Genomic DNA, 20833 nt, shown 5'->3' with positions numbered 1-20833 from the left:
CCTTATTTAGATCAAATAGAAGAGTTTAGAAGGCAGACTGATCAACACTGAATATAATGTCATGCCTTTGTTTCATTCATTTAGGAAGAATCCAACATAATAATAATAATTTTTAAAAAACTGATACTGATGCTTTTTCTATTAACCTGCTTGTCTGTCTCATTATCCTGCTCAATAGCTCACCCCAGAGACACGTACACACACACACTTTGAGTCGCCGACAAAGATTGTTGCTTCAGCTGGTGCGTCAGAAGAACAGCAGGTCGGCATCGTCCCCGTTTGCAAAACCGCCATGACCTTCATCGCATGCGTGCACTCAAAGGCCCCTCTGTTTTAATTTGTTCTATAAGGAACGCATTGTGGCACAGAGAGAGCACGTGGAAGTTGCACTCACTGTTGCTGCAGTTCAAGCCGCTGGCTGCTGGACCTTAAAAATGAATCTGTGGAAGTGTGGGGAGGTTTGAAATCAAGGTCGAAACAATGCTGATACATGGAAACTTGCAGTTTCGCCTGTTCTCTTGGGCACATTTTGAAGGTCCGGGACCAGCTTGAGAGCACAAAGTGGTAATAACGGTTGACTGTAGGTGATGTGCTAAAAATAATTAAGCTTATTTTTAATACCTGCCAAATGGAGATAGTTGAACTGTTTTCAAGCTGGATATTGTACTGTGTGAGAGCCAGCTGCAACAGGAAAGCTCACTTGCTCAACACAATGATTAATTTACATGAGAACTGTGCTGGTAACACTAATGTGTGCATGTAATAAGTATTTACTGCTATCTTTTTATCCAGCTACATTCATGCAGAGTGCTGCTTGATCCAACTTGGCAGATCCCACCCGACGATCGACGAGAGCAGGCTGACAGACGGTCATACACTCTCTCACACACATTGAGAATATGCAAATATATGAGAATATATATATATATATATAATCTGTTAAGGTTTGAAATGTAGCCGATCAGCTAAAGCTGAACTCTTGTGTAAATGGAGTCATATTGAAGAATTGATATTTGTAAAATTCAAAGTATACAAATAACAAAAAAAACTATGGTTGTGTTTTTTTTAAATTACATAAATTGTGCTTCACTTAGAGAGAACACCAGCAGACATACACTCGGCTGGAAGGCCTGACAGATGTGCAGAGTCACATACAGTACTGAGGGAACATAATACAGGCAGTGTCATATCTGTTACAAAACATTTAGTGCACATACTGTGCATGAACAGCTGGGTTAACACAAATAAGCATGTGATTTTTTTTTATTTTTTTTTTTTCAGCCCGGCTTGTGGCGAGCGGCTGGAGCTCAACAATGATCACGGCTGAATCTGTGATCCCTCCATGACTATGGTTTTGCTTTAACTATGGAGGATTCGCACACAAAATGGATAAAATCATCTTGTCTTGTCTAAATACCTGCTTCCCGAGGAACTTGTAAATGGTTGGATGAAATAAAAAAACACATTGTTTAATGTGACTGCATCACTTGGAAAGGAGGGCTTTTTTAAGCCCATTATAAAAATAAAAATGAGTCAAACTATCCAAACAGTCTGATTTGAATCTAGAGAACCCCTGATTCATGTCGCCTGTACCAGAGGGAGATCTTTGACTTCCTTTTTAAGGAAGTTTCCACCTACTTTGAGTTTGCTGCAGCTTGAGGCTGAGAGCCTGCGAGTGGGCCGACTAGACTTCCTGTGACCTCTGAGGCTTAACGTGGAGGAAACACAACCCTTCGCCCTTAAGTCCCGCCCCATCAGCCCATCCGAGGCCCGTCACCAATGATTAGAGTCCAGCGTGGGGAGATTACAGCCTATTAGCACAGAGGCAGATGACCAACAGTAACCTCACTATGGCACTCTATTTAAAGACCGCTGTTCAACTTTCTCTTAATCTTTATTTCTCATTCTGTTTGGTAGCTTTATTCGCATCAGCGCATGGAATCGTCTTTTTTACTCTTTGTTTTTTTTTTTTAAACCATCAACGCTGCTTGCATGGCCTCAGCTCCTTCCCCTATCTTTCACTACCATTCCTCCAAATAAAACCCACCCACCCCCCTCTCTCCTTCCCTCACTGAAACCACAACTTTTTTTTCCCTGTCACTGTGACTCAGGGGCAATTGTGCACATAATAGCCTCCTGCATGGAGAAAAGCCATTTCACCCCTTGCTTTTTAAGCAGCACAGTGGGTAATGGCCATCATCATTCATTCAAGAGGAGCAGATGAGACTAAAACCTGGAGCATAAAGGTGCACAGGGGATGGATAGCCCACAAAATGAAATACCACTGACTGATAAGAGAAAACAAAAGAACTAAAAGAAATTATTGCAAAGCAGAAGATCTACACTATGACTCCATTGCAGGGAGATTTAAACCAAAATTGCACGGCATGAGAGGGAAAGCAGCTGTGGTCTATGAAGCAGAACTTACAAAGGCGTCGGAGGAAGCCAGTCAGCCGGAGAGGTGTGATGTGTGTCTGTTTAGACGTGTGCGTGTGTATGTGTGTGTGTGTGTGTGTGTATCAGGGGGGCACCAGGCGGATATCACATCACCCTGTGCAAACGAGCGATTACCTTCCAACCGCCACCGGACAGATTAAGCTGAGGCAAGCAAGGGGAGAGCAGCGAGACGCGCTTTGGTCTAGTTTGAGCCTTGCTGGCTTCCGTATCACACCACCCTCTGCTTGACTCACTCTCCCACCACACCCACCCGCCCCTCCCTACATCACTCTCTCGCTCTCTCTTTCTCTCCGGCAGTCTCCTTCTACCTCAACGTGCACACTCATCTCTTGCTTCCCGACATGAAAATGAGACAAACGTGCTGCTATAGTGACGGGCAGTACAAACACACATTTCTAGGTGCATGCATGCAAATAAACGCAGGCACTCGTTGTGTTTGCACATTTAATACAACTCTCAAACCGGTTGATTTGACTATCAAAGTGGGGAGGGGGGGTGGATTTTACAGCTCGATTGGAAGGGTTGGGCTAGCTTTGGGGCACTGGAAATATTTTTATGGGTCTTCTTTGAAGAATTTCTCTTCCATTCTATTCAGCTAAACAAAGACAACCTTGGATATTACTGCAAAGACATACAGTAAGAGCAGTAAGTGAAGATGGACCGACCTGGATCAGCCCCTTAGGCCAGGCCATTACTGCAATCCAACAATATGTGGAAAATGTTGTGCAGAACGCTTAAACAGCAATAATCCACTCAGACAGAGAGCAGCCATGCGGCTATGAGAGCACCCGCACTGGCTAATATTATTGATCATATCTGGGATTTAGGCTTTACGATGCTGTGGTTTTAATGTATATATTACATTGACCACCATGACTGTTACTAAAATGCAAAGAAATGACTGTTACTATAGCAGAAACGTAGCTCATGAGCTCAATAAGAGACATTTATCAGACAGAAAAGCACACCTGACTTAAGCCTTAATGTTGAGTCTGACACATTGACAAAATGATGACAGGTAAATTAATTAGACTCCACTTGACTCCACAACCTTTTCACGTCACACTTTGAGTCATTAATCACGAGTCTACATTACTTGGTTAGGCTTGAAACATGTGTTATGTTGTCGGTTACTGGCGTTCCATGATGAGATAGAACCACCGCCATTCTTTTAATTAAATATTAAGGGAGGAAAAAGAATAGGCTTACACGCTGTGTAGGCCTGCAGTAGATGGTGATTCAAATGAATTATTCATATGGAGGAGCAGCAGGGTGTCAGGATGTGATGACAGGTGAAAGGTGTCATGTCTCTCTCTTTTTTTTAACTTCACTTTCAACACTCTCAATGAAACAATTCACTTGGCTTTAAAATGAGCTAAAAAAAAAAACTAAAAACACTCTGTGCCATGGGTCTAACTGGCTGTCAGTGAATACACAGCACCTGCAAACCTGTAACAGTTCATTTTAATATTAATGCAGCGGGCAAAATGCCAGCAGCTTGGTTTTGAATGTCACAAACAAGGAAGCAAGGCAGCTGCAGTCCAACTGATTGGTGGAGGGATGAATTGATAAAACGAGCCTACTGGACAGTAAAACTTAGCCTGCCTGCATTATCCATGGGATGGTTGTGGGGGGGAAAAATCACCCACTCAATGCTGTGCCTTGGGCATCTTCAACACAAACACAGCTTTATGAGGATTATATTTAAAAATTCAGGCTTGGAGGTCAACCATCGGTCTAAAACGCGCTCTGTGAAGCAGGGGTGGGGGTGGTGTCGGTTTAAGTGAAGCATGCCGTGCTGTATATTTTGCCGGTAGGCCGCAGGATTTTCAGCACCCATCGCTCCTGGACAGCTCCGTCCAATCAGCTGTGGCCTTTTGACGCGCGTCATCCTCTCTCATCCTCCTCATCCCCTCCTCCTCCTCCTCCATCACTGAGACATGGCGGAGGACGCATCACAGTCAAAATGCTGACTTTCACAACCGGCTTCTTGGTAAACTGACATGTGCAATTTCACATATAAGTGCAGCAGGAGGATTTTCTTTTAAGTAGAATCATGCCGATCATAACCAGTTTTGTGAAAAAATATATACATATAAAAAAGGGTGTGGGCAGATGCGAGAGTTTTAAATGACGTGTCTCCGGTTTTTACGCACAATGTCACACGACCTTAGCAGCTGGCCTGCCTGAAATGCACGCCTTTATCTCATAATGGCGCCAGTGTATTTTCCAAAAGGTGGAAATTCAATGAGAAACACACTATGTGTGCGATAAATGAAACCATCCCTATCCGAGAACAAGCATCCAAGCCGCATGACAGCGCTTATCCACCCAAACGCATATCTTGTTAAAGGTTGCGTCCAAACATCCGCATATGATGCTCCATTAATCTCGTCCTCGCATATAAATGAATTGAGGTTAGAATACAGGATGACATAATAAGATTTTTGCACTAACGTTGCATAGGCCTGCACGTGTAGGGTGAGAAAAATCCAAAATGTCACCGGCGTAATTCGTGTGCAGGCTGATGCAGCAGATATTCGTGATTAAACTGAACAGACAGGATTTTATTTTATTATTTTTCAATATGTATATACAATGCAGAAAGATCGCATCGTTTGGAAAAGGAAAAAGCCGGCGTGTGAATGAGACACAATGTGCCTCAGCCCCTCTGTGAGACAGGTGCATCGTCCCTGGCCCCAGCCCAAGCCAACGCCGGAGCCGCAGAGAAAATTAATGACTAAAACGCGCGCACTTGTCACTCCAAAAGCGAAACAAACTCACCTAATATGATCCAGAGCGAGCCAGAAACCAACACGAATGCGAGCATGTCTTTCTCATTGAGTCAGCTTGTCCCGGTTGCAGGAGCGGCTCAAAAGGGGAAGAAGGAGGAAAAAAAAAAAAAAAAAAAACCCGCAGCAATCGACTGCAGCAAGTCGCCGACAATCTGGGGAGATTAAGGAGGGAGGGAGGGAGAGGAGGAGGTGGTGAGGCGGGAGGGGAGGGGGGGGGGGGCCACGACAATATATGAGACGGACCACAGTGGGGGGAGCAGAAGAGAGCCGGCGTCCAGCGGGTTTCAATTGTGTAGAATTCGCCTGTACAAACGCAGCGTGTTGAGAGAGGAAACAAACCCCCGGGCAGCCTCAGTGCAGCATCCTTCTCCTCCTGACGGGGTTCTCCACCTTCACCCAGTTGGCCGCTGCGCCACGGCAGACAGACAACCCTGCTGGATTTAAGGCGCTTGTCGGTCGGACAGATCTCATCGACGCCAAGGTTATTGGCAAAAAAACAAAAAAACAACAAACCTTATCTATTCTCAATTTGTAAAACACCTCCTCGCTTACGTTTGATATTTCTTACAAAAACAACGCGCCGTCTTCCAAAGCGGTAATTGAAATCCATATAGATGGTGCGTAAAAGCGCTTTATTTTTCTGCAAATGCTACATGCTTTCAAAGTGACACCTCGATAATGTTTTTTTTTTTTTTTTTTTTTTTCTTGGGAGGGTATATTATTCTGATTTGTTGATAATTGATTAAATAGATAGGTCAATTTGTTGGGCACATCACGCCATCCCCGCAGCAGAGCGGCGCTTTGACACAGAGTAACTTCGCATCACGGTCACGTGACGCAGGAAGACACTCCCAGTGAACTGGAGTAACCTTGAGAGAGGCTGACAAAGAGAGACCAGCATGCTCTACTAGAACAATCACTCATTGCTTTTAAAATCAGCAAACTGCGATTATAAACATCCATGTGTATACATTGCATGTTATATTGTCGTGTTTTTTTATTTTTTTTATTCCTGTAATACTAGAAATCAAGCCGGAGATCCAGGCGTAAATATGGACTCAGACCTGAACAAGATCATCTTATATGCATCTTGAATTCCCCTAGAGATATATACAAATGCTAATTTAAGCTGCTGTGCTCATATGCATGTTTTCTAATGTAATGTAAAATTTTAAGACCTAATGAGAATTTTTTCTTAGAAATCATCTGAAGGAGAGCTACTGCTAGAAGTCTAACAATTCCATTGGAATAAAAGTGACATTTTGATTATCTTTAAATGATCTTTGGTTCAAAACACATCCCATTTACAGTTATAATATGAGACATCCAGACCACCAAGGTCCTCAGCAAGAGGTCCCCCCCCCCCCCCATCTGAAGAGACAAGGTGAAGCAGCTGTTCCTTCTTATCCTACTCACCTGTGGAACAAACCTCCTGAACACCTGAAGACTGCTGCCACACACTTCTAAATCAGGACACCATTATTTCTTTAGGCTTCCCATTTAACAATAGATCTGACTTATTTCATTATTATTCCATTTATCTTGATAAATTGTTTGTGAATCACCTTGTTTTAATGCATTTCCTTTCTTTCATTGTAAAGCACTGTGAATCGCTTTGTGTCCAAATGGTGCTATATAAATACATTTCCCGTGCCTAATGCACAATTTTTTTTACTTAACCATTAAACTCCCTATAGGTTCCCCTGCAGTGACCGACATGCTTACTGTCTTATTTTGTTGCTGCCATGTGACTGACCTTATTAAACGGGTCACTCGTAAGGACACGTAATCTGCCACTTGCATCAGTGCTGCCCATCACCAAACTGTTCTTTTGTTCATCTAAATGCTCAGAGAACTCTCAGTGGACAAAGTAGATGTCAGCACATTGAGATAAGTAACTTACTTGTTAATTCATAGATAAAACTAAATAATAATTTAGAGACTGGAAATTCTTGTTGGATCATTCAAACACAATGGGGTGACCTGGTCAGACAGCAGGCGACAAGAAGAGTTGTATGCTCTCCTAAGCCTAACCCGATGACACCAAACTTATGATTACTTAGTTTTATTTATTTTGCAATGGGATCAAAGTACACACAAGAGATAGTCATTGAGTCAGAAAGAAATTTGATCTTTACCTTAAAGTTTATTGTAGATGCATCTCGTACTTTTCCCCCAAACCGAGAGCATGATGAGAGAAACTTTACTGATCAAACTGAACAACAAGACAGATTAATGTCTTATTTCAATTTTCAGAAATTGTTTGAGAGGCTGCGCCCATGTGAGTTGAGATAATGTTACTTTCCATACAATAGTGCAGCTTGGATGACGACGTGCAGCATCAGATACAAACTGCTGGAGCCAAACCATAGAAAAGAAGAAAAAAACAGAAAAGCACAAGGTCCGTGCCAAAGAATTCAAAAAAAATAATAAACTACAAAAAATTTAATGTTGTAAAATACACAGAAACGCAAAAACCTTTTTGTTTTTTCACAAACCCACACTGACAACATGGTTTTGAGAATACTGAATTTATTGAAAGTGCAATATACACAAACATGCACACACACACTGAGGCGATTATAAAGTCATTTAATTGTACCACCAGCTCTTTAAAGGTTTACTTGTTAAACTTTTCATCAGTGGGAACATGGTGTCTATCTCGAGTCTCGTTATCTCCCCATATGTTTCAACCATGTTGGTTTTCTTTACTGCGCTGCAGATAAAACACAGCGTGGTTTTGTTTCAACCCTCTCAACCTCCATCATGCACGGTAACATTTTATTGCTATGCCCTAAATTATTTATCACAGTTTTGAAGTAAAGCGCCAACAAAGCAAGATCACAAAACTGTTTTTTAATGCAGCAGGAAAGCCTCACACTTCACTGTTATTTAGTACAGACACAAGTTGATGTATACAATAATATGAACCAGTATTTAGTGTGAATGGTCGAAAGGAGGTTACAGACAGCCGCCAATACGCCTCAAGAGAAAACAGGTGGAGGTGAAGAGAAATATGAAACAGTGAACGCGTATAAACCTGGTGGGAGAATAACAGCCAGTGCCCAATTAACTATAGGGAGTCTCTTTAACTCAAGCTGACTTGTGGCTTATTTCATTTGATTACCATTTATTTCTTTAGATCGTTTCATTGCTTTTTAAAAGTTGTGATTTCGTAGAAACCTTAAAGATATTTTTCACGTAGAAGTTTGATCACTAAGAAAATGATAAAGAATGTGATTAAGGATAAATCCAATCAGATAAATAATTCATATATATAATACCCTCATCACTGGGTACATCTAAATTAGTCAGCACTCGCATATAGAAAAGAGCAAAAACAGATAAATATGCAGTTAACTACACAAACAATCATAAATACTCAACTACAATTTAAAATACTAATGCAACAAAATGTATTATACTGATTTATACAAATTAAAATATAAATACAACAGATAATTACCCACAACCAGACAAACCACATAGGGAAGAGTAGCAACAAATACTTTCTAATAAAGAGCTGTAAAGTTTAGAATAAAGTCAAGTAGGCGCTTAGGCTGAATGACCACCAAATTAAATGAAAAATGAGAATAGCATGAAATATTGTATTTGTGTTTGTATGTATTGTATGATTAATCAAACACATAAAATGTACCTATGTGTGGACGCCTTGCTGTCGTTGAGTTCTTAACAGTATCATTTGAAATTGATTCAAACAAAAACAATGGAAGCTGATTGCATTTAAAGTGTTTAAGGTGGGGAGGAGTAAAACACAAGATATGAAAATTTCACCAAAAAAAAAAGAAGCCACAATTGGAAAAAAAACATTGTTTTTCCTTCCGTTTAATCTCACCACAACCTTCAAATATATCCAGCGAATTCATATGTGCCAAACATCTCAGCATTTGTGGGTTTCCCCTGTACTTTGTTATAATTCCACAGCCCAAAACCATGTCTGAGGTTAATGTGTGGTTCTAAACTACCAATCAGTGGAAATGTGAGTGAGTGCGACAGCTGAGATCACCCCCGGCTCCCTGAATTCACTCAATGTGAATTGAATGAGGAAGTGCAACGTTCAAATAAAAATGTCTACTTCGTGTGGACAAAACTTCAAGTGTGGTTTAAACTCTGTGAGGGCCTCTCCCCTCGATGAGAGACTCTGCATTTGTCTAAAAAGTCTCACATTCTGACCGAGCTCCAAAGTTGGATCAATGTCAAAACTTTGGTCTGGAGAACAAACAGAACATGACATAGTCTTTTGTGGAGCGTCTATCTATCGAGGTCAGTACAGTGAGTGACCTGCAAGGGGTGCTAAACCGACAGGTGTAATTGTTTGAAGCAATATTTGTATGACTGGCTTGAGGGGCTTTAGTTTGTGCAACTCCTGGACATGAATGGAAATCTTGTGCAAATTAACTTTGACTTCCTATTTAAGGCTTTAAGTCAGGTCAAACTCATTTGTTTAGCTTCCTTACACTTTTCTTTCTACCTTCAAAACCAAACTCCACCCTAAAGGCTTGTCCAGGATCACCATGTTACACCATGTTGAGAGGAGTCAAAACTCGAACTCTGTTGCGTGCATTAATTTTCCCATTCAATTAGTGAATGCCAGACATGTGCATACACCACTTACATGTTTGCAAACAGTTAATTCTCCGCTCCTTGCTAGGCTTAGAGAGTTTAGTTTTAATGATTTATTTTGCATTCTTTGAGCTGGTTTTTGTAGAAAATAAATACATTGATCAAAATAAAACTGCATGCACCCCCCACTGTGAGAGGTTACAGACTAATTGCCTGGCTAAGAACGGAGAGCTTTGACTTGCTCCAGTGTCAGTGAGCTGTCAAAGCAGATGGTCAAGGGGGAGATTGGATGCTCAAGCAGCTTGTCTCATTCCAAAGCCTCAAATTACTGTTTTATCCTTGCAGGTGGCCTAAATAGTCGGACACACCATCGCAGTGTGAGCAGAATGCATTGAGATTTAGCATCAAACTGCTTGTCATGTGCTTTCACACCTACATCGACAGTGAAGTGACCGGAGGTCGTTAAATCCTTATATTTCAGGCTTATTGGAGTGGTTAATATTTAAGAAGGAATCAAGTAATTATCAGTAAATCTCGAAGATGATGGATGGATGAATGTAATTAGGTTTGACAAGTTGAACCAGTCGTGAGAGAGTGGAACGTGAGACAGCAGAGTCAGAAAATATTGACTTTTCAGGTCCTCTGTGAAGATTGAAGAAAAGGAAAGGCATCAGAAAGGCCCTTCCAGTTCCTCCATGTTCTTACAAATATGTGTAGCTTTAACTTAAATCACAGCACTGTGGTTTAAGTTTCTTTAATATAACTAATAAAGGCAGCTTCTATTTCATTTACTGTTTTTTTTTTTGTTTGTTTTTAACTGGGTACAATACAGCAGTTCTGAATGCTACAAATCATTATGTGCCCTAAGTAACAGCAGGTTCTATTTTAACAGCCTGAAGGGAAACACCGGAGGCAATTACATAATATTAAGATTGCCGTTTTTTTCTTTATAATGCTCAACTTGATCAGATTTCCTACAAAGATAAAGCATCAATTTAAATTTAAGAATCATATCTTTATAAAGAATTTATTTTGAATCAACTATTAGAATATTATGTTAGTGATCTGGCCCCTTCAGAGATACAATTTATTGTGAGAATTTATTGTGAGAATATATGACACAACTTTGTTGTTTTGAGCTGTTGTAATAAAATGGATTTTTAAATAATATTGAGCTAATCTTAAATAAATAAATAAATGGCAGTGCTACTGGCTTGGCTTGGCTCCTTGACTGGATTTTTGACAAAGACGTATTGAGAGCTTTATGTTTTCAGGGAGAACAATTCCCCTGTAAATCCAGAACCTTGCCTTTCTCGGGAAATCCCACAAACTTACTACCGGTGAAAACTCCGCAGGAAAACTCCCTGCGATTCCCTCACAGGAGCGCGCCACGCGCCCGCGCCCCAATCTCTGGCACGTGGCGCGCTCCTGGCACTTGTGCACGAGGAGGGAAATCCCAAATTGGACAGCAGCCCCAGACAGACGTGACGGTACGGATACTGATATCCCAAAATGCCAAGCATCACTTGCATTTATTTGGAAGTTATTAAAAAACCAAAAACATATTACACAGATTCTTCTGCCTCACGGGATAAGTCATCATTGCGCGAGCGCCTGGCGCGAGTCTCTGCTGTAGATAAAACAACTGTAATGTGTGTGTGAACGAAGCTCTGCATGTGATGTAACGTCTCCCAATGCCCCACTTCCCCCTGACTTCAACCCCGAGTGCAGAGTGCAGCCCGCCCTCTGCCGGTGACTGGAGTTACTGCACCGTTTAAAATAAAAAGACTCCGTTCACAGAAGCCGGGCATTTCTTGTAAAGGGTTGGTCTCACACGAGCTCATGTTTATCGTTCCAGCCTGATAAGATATGACCATATGAATGCCAGCACGGCTATGTGCGCGCGCTTTTAATCTTGGCACCAAATTATGATGATCTATTCATACTTACTTAACACATTTTGCACAAATCATGACTTTGCTTTTATTTGACGAATATTCCGCAACAGTGTGTGTTTAATGGGACATGCAGCAACGAGACACTTTATGCTTGAGCGAGTTTGATTCCCGCTTGAATAAAATATCATTTGCAATGTTTGTGTTATTTATTTCAAATGATTTGAGCTCGCGCATAAAGCGTGGCACTGCGACTTATAAAAAAAATAGAATGGAGAATGTCACAAAGCGTGGCAGTTGCAGACGATTCTCGCCCACTTTGTCGGAGGGGCGTACGTGCAGCAAACACCCATGTTGTTGTAAACTTCCTGCTTGCGCTCAGCGGCGTGATTTCCCGTAAACGGTCTGAGCGGTTGAAGAGACCGACCGAACAGCGCACGCGCAAGGAAATGCTGTAAAAAATTATTTGTGAATAAAACAACAGCAAAAAAAGTCACGATATACAAAAGGGATCGCATAAAGGGAGACTTGCAATGCTTCTCCAAATTCACGAAAAATGTATGAATGCATTTCAGGAATTGAATTGGATTTGTAGTTTGACCCAGGTCTCGTCCTGTTTTGGCTCCGTGCATTTCTTACAGTGTGCGCAGCATACTGCTTTACGCAGCTGGGGAAAACCCGCTCCTTGTTCTCGGCTGCATAAAAGCAAGTCCCCTCCTAAGTCCAGGCAGTACACTTCTACCAAAGAAAGCACCACAGGTGACGGACTTACAGAGCAGAAGAATCCTCTGCGGATCAAACTCAAATCAGTCGGACTAACCTCCTGCTTTTTTTCCTTCTATTTTCTTTGGATCTCAACGCAAGATACACTTGTAAGTTGCCTGAGATTATTAAGGAACACGACAATAACCCCATGCATTTTCATAGTTTTAGGCTGCTACCGTTTTTGGACGAGCATTGTACTCTTTTTTTTTAATGCATGCAACAACAACAACAACAACAAAAAAATCAAGAAAAACATTAAAGAACAGCAGCCAAATGAGGAAAAGTTCATACATTTGTTTTGCATGTCTAGAATTGCCATATATATATATATATATATATATATATATATATATATATATATATATATATATATATATATATATATATATATATAAATATATATATATATATATATAAAAAAAAAAAAATATATATATATATATATATATAAAAGTAGTTATTGCTGCTTATTAATTAGAAATGCGCCTTTAATGAGTAAATATGAGTCTGTTTTTGTGCATGTGTTTTTAGACGTGCCTCTGCGCTTCGTGTGCGCGCACTTATTGGAGAAATCTTGAAAACATGTTCTGCTTTTAAACGCTCTACAATGTAATTCAGATAACATTATTTGAGTGCATTAAACACTTTTTTTGGGGGGGGGGGGGGGGCTTAGAAGTCCCAAAGTCATGTTTCATAGTGATTATAAAACACACTTTACTCCTACACGTGAACGCCCCCTGCCCCGGCCGTGACCTCCTCCTCAGCCAGCAGCAGTATAAATCTATTCTGCAGCAGATGTGGGAGCTCAGTTCCCCTCTTTTCAGTCGGAAACGCCACATTCTTCGTTTATCTGAAAATTCTTTTCACTTTTGTTTAGGCAAACATGCCGGTGTCAAGGATGAGAATGAGGCCGTGGCTGGAGAAGATGATCGAATCCAACGAGGTCAGAGGCCTGGCATGGATCGACAAGGTGAGTTAACAGATTGAATGCTTTCATGCATCAGACCAGGGGTTGACACAAGAAATACTTTGAATTAAGCACAACTGTTCAAAGTTGAGTAGATTTTGGAGTTTCACAACTTTGTGTAATTATTTATGTTTTATCTCATGTGACTATATTCTAGTGGAATATGAAGCTCAATATTGTTTTTTTTTTTTTTGTATCTTCCAGGATAAAACAATATTTTCCATTCCCTGGAAACATGCAGCTCGACATGGCTGGAAGATGGACGAAGACGCATGTCTGTTCAAGAAATGGGCTATCCACACAGGTGAGCGACTGTGAACATGCGCGCGCGCGCACACACACACACACACACACACACACACACACACACACACACACACACACACACACACACACTCTCTCTCTCTCTGAACCGAGCGAGTCTTGATGAACCCCTTCTTCATTTTTCAGGACAAATGTTGTAATAAATATTTTATAATAACGTGTACATGCATTCTGCAGGGAAATATTCAGAAGGCAAGGCCACCGACCCGAAGACGTGGAAAGCCAACTTCCGCTGTGCGTTGAACTCACTGCCCGACATCGAGGAGGTGAAAGACAAGAGCATCAACAAAGGCCACATGGCTGTGCGCGTCTTCAGGATGCTGCCATTTTCACCGAAATGTAGAGGTGAGACAGGAAGTTAGCAGCCCCCCCCCCTTTTTTTTTTTTTTTTTAACTGCTGTGCTGCTATTCTGATGAGTGAATGTCAACTGACAAGGCTTTCTTCTTTCCTTTGCACAGAAAAACGAAGCAAAGCAAAGGAGACAAGGCAAAGGAAGAAGGTAAAATACTCTCTATATTTGAGTGAAACCTAATTTTTGTCCAAAATGTGCAGCCGTCGCGCTGACCTGGATAATCAGATAGACGTACAGCTGCGGGTTGTCTGACTTTCGTGTCTCCTACTTTGTCTTTGCAGAGCTGTGTTGTTAAGGCAGAGGAGCAATCAGACGACAGCGACTCTCAGTCACCCATGAACGAGCAGGACGACTCCACGTCCACCCAGGAGAACACGGTGGACAGCACAGTGCTGACAGACGGAAATGGTGAGCAAAGGATGATTTTTTGATGCATTTGAAGAAAACTAAAATAAATTGTGGGCTACATTTATGTTAGGCTACTTGAGTACTGAAATCTCCTGTTGACAATCATTGCAGATTTCCCTCTCGTGGCATCATCTGAAGTTCCTGAGTGCTCTCATTCGGTTGAGATCGGATCAGAAAGCTTCCTTCACAGATTTGAAGTTTCACCTGACCATTCAACCGGTAAGACAACACACATTAAAATGGCTTTGGAAAAGGCCGATGTGAAGTAATTTCTGACGGATTGTAACAGAATCATACTTACATATATCTATTTCCATCCCTCTCGCACCTGCGACCTTCCAGACTACAACGATTTTGAAGAGATTATCGAGGTAAGCATGCTTTGTCTTGGACAAGGTAGTCGTAGTTTGACAATACTTCAACGATTCAATGATAAGTCGTGTCTGTTGAGACAGGCGTCCAGTTGGACATGGGAATAGCTATACTTAGTCCAATGTTGGTCTTTCAGATTTGTCGACAACTGGAGAACGTGGACAAAGAAATGCACTGTGTCCCATTTACCAGCTTCGAGAGCATCAACCTGAGCAGTCTGGCGTGCACCAGTCCGGGGAGCCAGTGGAGTGAGTCGTCTTCAGGTAAATAAGTTCAAGCCAATGGTTCATTCTCCCTGCAGCATAATGAACAAAATTGTGATTTGTTCCACTTGAATGAGTTGTTATGCCACATCTTCTAATTTCCAATTTCCTTCACTCCGTTTTGCAGACGAATCAGACGAGATGCTACACTACACCACGTTGGGCTCCGACTTCTTGCTACCCACAGACGACAGCTTGACGCCCTTTCTTTTTCCAATCACTCCATTTCTATGAGAGCTGTTGCACAGCTGACACTTAAGACTTTAAAATGAGCGCCGATCGGAGCCCTCCGCTCACCTCAACCATCCGTCTTGACACCCACACCTGAAGCTGAAACCACACCCCTCTTCGTGTGCTCCCGAGACCTTCCTTCATCCCCCGTCGTCCGTGTGGTGAAGTGGAGACCTGCATTCAAAGGACTTGACGCAGTCATGATGTTTTTGGCTGGTTCAAAGCATTTTGTCACCACGTTTTTTTATTGTATTTTTCTGTGAAGATAAGCAGTTGTAGCAGAAATCTGTGACATAATCCCGAGGCAGTAAATCTTTAATTCCAACGTAAAGGCTCGCATTTGGTGGCGTCTTTCCCGTTATTTGCTCGGGATACTTCTTGTATTCTAAAGGGATAGAAATGCATCATATATCTTCACTCTCATGGTGAACTTTTCAGCTAAATAAAAAGCTTTCCTTCGGTTGTTTGTAAATGGTAATTGTACATATTTGTTTGAGTTGTATATTGTTGTTATTTTTTAATAAAACATCCTTTACAATAATGTGGACACCTCTGAACTCTTCATTACAAGAACATAAACTTTTGGGTAAAATAGAGAACTTGACGTTTGAATCACGTTGATTCATGTTTGCACTATAAACGGTTGCAGTGTACCTATATCACTCTTTTAAACATAAATGAGCATGACTGCTAAATGCTGATGCACGATGTGTTTTATGAAGAACCGCTTGCAGATCTGCTTTATGGAAACACACAAATATAAAAAAGGATTGTTTATTTTAGGGCACTAATGAATAAATTAAAAAAAACTCCCCACAAAGAACCAGTAATCGACAAATTTCAGATTTTCAGATTTTTATTATAGACCCAATACACACTGACTTTGAAAAATGCAGTGACACAAATAGTGGTTCATAAAAATACGCAAACAGAATTTTGGTTTCTTATCTAAATAACATTAATAACTTTAGTTCTTGATGTAATGGTTGGACAGATTGTTACATTAAATAATAAACAAGTTTAAACAAAAGAATACATGATTAAAACAAAGTCAGGTTGGCAACATTACTATGTTAAAGCTCTCTCAATAACACATTTTGTGTGGCAATTATGTCTTAATTACTTTTTCCAAATAAAAGGTCTAATGAAAAGTCTTGTCCAAAATACGGAATATTGAAAAGTAATTATTATGAGGTAAGTTCATCTAATTGGCCTGAAAAAAAATGCATAAAATCAACCGGAGTTGTAAAGAGTACTAACAATTGAAAATTCCTTTTAACATAGCTTATAGCGCATTCTCACAAAAGTAAAAATGTGTCAAAACGGTCAGAGCACAAAAACTACTTCGGATATTTGATACTTTTTAACCACATTTTCCCATTCAAGTACCAATACTTTACACTTCATGTTTCACACAAACAATAAAGCCAAAAAAACAAGACTTTTCTAAGGTAAACCTTGTTCCATATTGTATTTTTCAAATTGTCGTGCGTACTCAGCAGCAACATAAAAATGAAAGAGTACTGTATCAGATTACAAATTAAAAAAAAAAATACTACTTATGTAATTACAGAATTACGTTTCTAATTACTTACTTAAGACACAACTGCCAAAAACAAATGTGAACCCGAGTATAAAGACAAATGTTACTCCTCATGAATGAATGCATACATAGTTCCAGATCTCCTCCTCAGAGAAAGTTATGCAGCTGCTGTCAGCTGTCGCCCGTCTTCCGTCTCTTGGAGCACACAGTGGGGAAAAGCACCAAGACCAGTTTTGCTTCTCCAGAGATTGGCGTCCTTTCAAAAAGAGAAGAAACGGCTTAAAATCCAAACACACTTAACCATTTTTTGTTTTTTTTCAGTTGCACAAGATGTGAACACACACATTAAACCATGACTCACATTTCAGCACGTGCTCATAAATCTGTTAATGTGGTGGAATGTGAAGAATACGAGAAAAAAACAAAACAAACAAACAAACCAAAAGTGACCAATGTCAATATTTATTCAAATTTGTCAACAATGGACACATTTGCATCCCCAAATAGAGCCGACAAGGACCCACACACACACACACACACACACACACACACACACACACACACACACACACACACACACACACACACACACACACACACACACACACACCAGTAAAACTGCACTGTTCCAAAACAAGCAGTGAGAGGTTGGATATGGAAATTAGTGACAACGACTGAATAACTGGACATAACATGACCCCAGACTATCTTCTTGAACAACTGCCATGACCAAAGGGCAAAAGGGAAGAACACTGATACTGTTGTTCCATCTACAATCCAAAGAACAGGAAGTGAGACGCTCATTTATTTGTGCAATGGACAGATAACCTATTAACACCTGATCGAAACTGCCATTATCGATGACTACTACTTGCTTGTGCAAGTTTGTACTTGTATTTCATTCTCAGGTATAACCACATGTTTCCATGTCCTTATTTATTCTACGTTTGACATCAAGTCTCTGGCCGGAAGAGGCAAAGCCACTCGTTGGCCAATATGGCGGCCATGCTGATACGCGAGCTGCAGTTAACGATGTGTCTCCTTAAACTTTGTCTCCAACAACAAACCACCGTGCGGAAAGCTCTCGAGTGCAGCGCCACACTGTCGGATGCGATGCATCAAACTGATAGGGCGTCGCTTGGCAGGGAAGGAAACGTTTCATTGTGAAACCGTCTCAGTTAAGAGGACAGCGGCATGGCAAAAGTATACCCCAGACATTACAATTCACTGAAAGAGGTGTCTCCGCGAGGCTAAACATGTCACTGCAAATGCTAACAGTAACTGAACTAACACACACAGACACACACACACACAAATACACACACGCCGATGAGTGCATTCACACAACTTAAAAAAATGATAATGACTTTGTTGTGTAACCCAATACAAGACTATTTATTGATTAATTCACCCTCCAACATCAGATTGAACAGAAGCATGTTGCTCTGTGTGTGAAACACGAAGATGTGATTGAAATACAACAAATTAATTAATTAATTAATATTCTAATTATCATATCTGATTATTATAACTTAGAATAAAATATTCATACACTTGTGTGTGTTTGTGCGTTAATGCGGGTTCATGGAAAATTATGTGGGGAAAAAAAACCCCTGCAATAAGACAAATTAAAACATGTTTAATGAGCTTTTGAGATGTGTCCATGTATCCTTCTCTGACCTCTGAGACCTCAGATTGGGTCAGCTTTTTCTTACGAGATCTTGATGGAGCTGTTGTTATTCAGAAAACACACAAATCTGCTGCGTTCGCTTAACGCCATCAAAACAAAAGTGAGATAAAGTGAGATAAAGAGACATTGGCAACTGGAAGTTTCCAAACTATTAAGAATCTGAGACGAACGGTTGAAACAACCAGTCATCGAGCGCTTGGCAGCGTCGATGGACGATTAATGCACTGTTGAAGAGCGGCTTAATGGGCACACTGCTGTAAGCCGGAGTTAAAACCATAAATTCACATTGTACCCTTTTTAACTACCACATGTATTTAAATGTCATTTAATTATACGAGGTAGTATAATAAAAAAAAAAGGTAATGTTTAAATGATACATAAGGACAGGGCACCAAGTACAGTTTTGACAGACTTTTTCATCAAACGTTTGGACAACAATGCACTATGGTACAGAGTGACATGACCAGATATTTAGTCTTCTAAAAAAGACAGAAGTGACATTGACATGTGAAACAAACTGTCAACACATATTATATGACTGGCAGGTGCATTCTTAAACAAGTGCGTAAAGTATGCATACATTTTAAGTCATCGCAGTCAGAATCTTTTTACATATCTCTAAAAAAAACAAAAAAAAAACAGACTGAAATGCTATAAATTGCATGTCTGTTTTTACCCACTCAGTAAATCACGGCGCTGGCTTCAACCTCGATGCGAGTCTGTGGTCTTACAATGAGAGGAGTTTTCCCACAGCGGCGGTCGTGACCAGACAGGTGAGATTACTATCTTACAGTGTCAGAAGTATCATGGCCGCCGTCTCACAAGCTCCTAACAATCAATGGATGAGATTCCCAAGGGAGTGCAACCTCTGTCCGTTTCTATGCCGAGCTCTTCCCTGTACATACATGCTACCAGGAGAACGGCTTGCGTCTTAGTTTGTTGTTTTTCTTACGGTATGAACTGAAGTCGCTGCTTCCCGACTCGATGTACGAGAGGAACAAGCGGTAGATTTGAAAAAAAAAATAATAATAATTTGGCTTAATTAGACCTTTAATTTGCTTTGTGTGTGCACTTCCTTCTGAGCATGTTTATACATCAACCTTTATTAGATCAGCAAATAAAGTATTCAAGTAGGGGTACTAATTAAAGCACAACCGCATGAATGAAAAATCTTTTTTAAATAAAGATGCAGGGGAGGGGGGGGGGGTACACTGCCTTTGTGGAGTGTCCGTTGAAACAGGAGCCGTCAGTTATGTTTGGTGCTTTCCACCTGACAAATGAAGGCACTTCATTCTGACTCACTTTTAAATGAACATCATCCCCCTCAGCCGATTTCTCTTTTCTTTTTTTTCTTTTTTCAGTTTGTTGAGTAAAGACAAAACTCTTTGTACCACCCTGAAGCTTTGGCTGACGAGTTAACCACAGGACTGAGGGGTGTGAAATACGGCCGGCTTGGTATTTCCCCGGCGTTTTTAAGTCCCGTGACAAAGACATATGTCGGTCCAAAATCCAACACGGTTTCTCACTTCACACACACATCACATGAGTTGTCACCAGGCAAGGATGTGGCACGAATTCTTCTTTTGTCTACTTTCACACATGACAACATGGCTCAATGTGCTTCATAAATGACAAACAAAACATTTGAAAGTTAAAAATATTTGCCAACATACACAGATGCAAATATTCAGAGTGATTAAGTGAATCAGATGAGACAAATATAAGCCTGAAACAACAAAATATTATACAATGATCATGAACAAGGGACAATTTCTGGATTCATTCATTCAATCGGCCAGTGGTCAACAAAATATAAATAAGCAAGAGCAATTTTTCATCCATAGGTTGACACATTGACAGACCGAAAGGGTTCAGGCTGAAGTCAAACACTTATTTCACCGAACCTTATTAACAAATCAAATACAAAATGAAGCAAGACCGCAAGACATCAGACCCTGAACCCAAGCGTCACAGACGAAGTGAAAACATAAAAAGACATTTAATGTATACAAGTATATTACAAATACACTTGTCTATCATATCATATCATATTATAGCTGTACAAGTATATACACCGTTTATGCAATACACCAACAATTACGCTTATATTTCCCATTAGTATTTATATACTATATTTAGTTTTTGCTATTATTACTATCATTGATCATATTATTTCTATTCCTGGT

The 20833-nt window shown here is 40.5% G+C and overlaps 2 protein-coding genes across 4 annotated transcripts in view; one reads left to right on the top strand and one right to left on the bottom strand.

Moving 5' to 3' along the window:
* The window catches only part of acsl6 (acyl-CoA synthetase long chain family member 6), a gene marked incomplete at its 5' end in the record, with an annotated part of 29713 nt that extends 24426 nt beyond the window's left edge, over positions 1–5287 (bottom strand). For all 3 annotated transcript variants that reach the window (XM_080508918.1, XM_080508919.1, XM_080508920.1), the window contains one exon: positions 5242–5287. In XM_080508918.1, coding sequence (XP_080365044.1) covers positions 5242–5287 — 46 coding nt within the window. The remainder of the gene's footprint in view (positions 1–5241) is intronic.
* Positions 5288–12476: 7189 nt separating this feature from the next.
* Positions 12477–15944, top strand: irf1b (interferon regulatory factor 1b). The gene is made up of 10 exons (XM_080508859.1): positions 12477–12603; positions 13374–13466; positions 13668–13767; positions 13965–14132; positions 14247–14287; positions 14422–14548; positions 14660–14767; positions 14891–14919; positions 15057–15183; positions 15311–15944. Exons 2-10 carry the CDS (start codon positions 13380–13382, stop codon positions 15415–15417), a joined length of 894 nt encoding a protein of 297 aa, XP_080364985.1. The 5' UTR covers positions 12477–12603; positions 13374–13379; the 3' UTR covers positions 15418–15944.
* The last annotated feature ends 4889 nt before the right edge of the window (positions 15945–20833 follow it).

Source organism: Blennius ocellaris (genome assembly GCF_963422515.1).
Source record: "Blennius ocellaris genome assembly, chromosome: 14".
Lineage (NCBI taxonomy): Eukaryota > Metazoa > Chordata > Actinopteri > Blenniiformes > Blenniidae > Blennius > Blennius ocellaris.
The sequence above is the reverse complement of the archived record's forward strand: the minus strand, read 5'-3'. Positions and strand labels throughout refer to the sequence as shown.

Coding starts and splice junctions, on each gene's coding strand:
- irf1b (XM_080508859.1), top strand. CDS start 13,380: ATGCCGGTGTCAAGGATGAGAATGAGGCCGTGGCTGGAGAAGATGATC. Junction 14,549..14,659: donor AGTGCTGACAGACGGAAATG/GTGAGCAAAGGA, acceptor CAATCATTGCAG/ATTTCCCTCTCGTGGCATCA. Junction 15,184..15,310: donor GTGGAGTGAGTCGTCTTCAG/GTAAATAAGTTC, acceptor TCCGTTTTGCAG/ACGAATCAGACGAGATGCTA.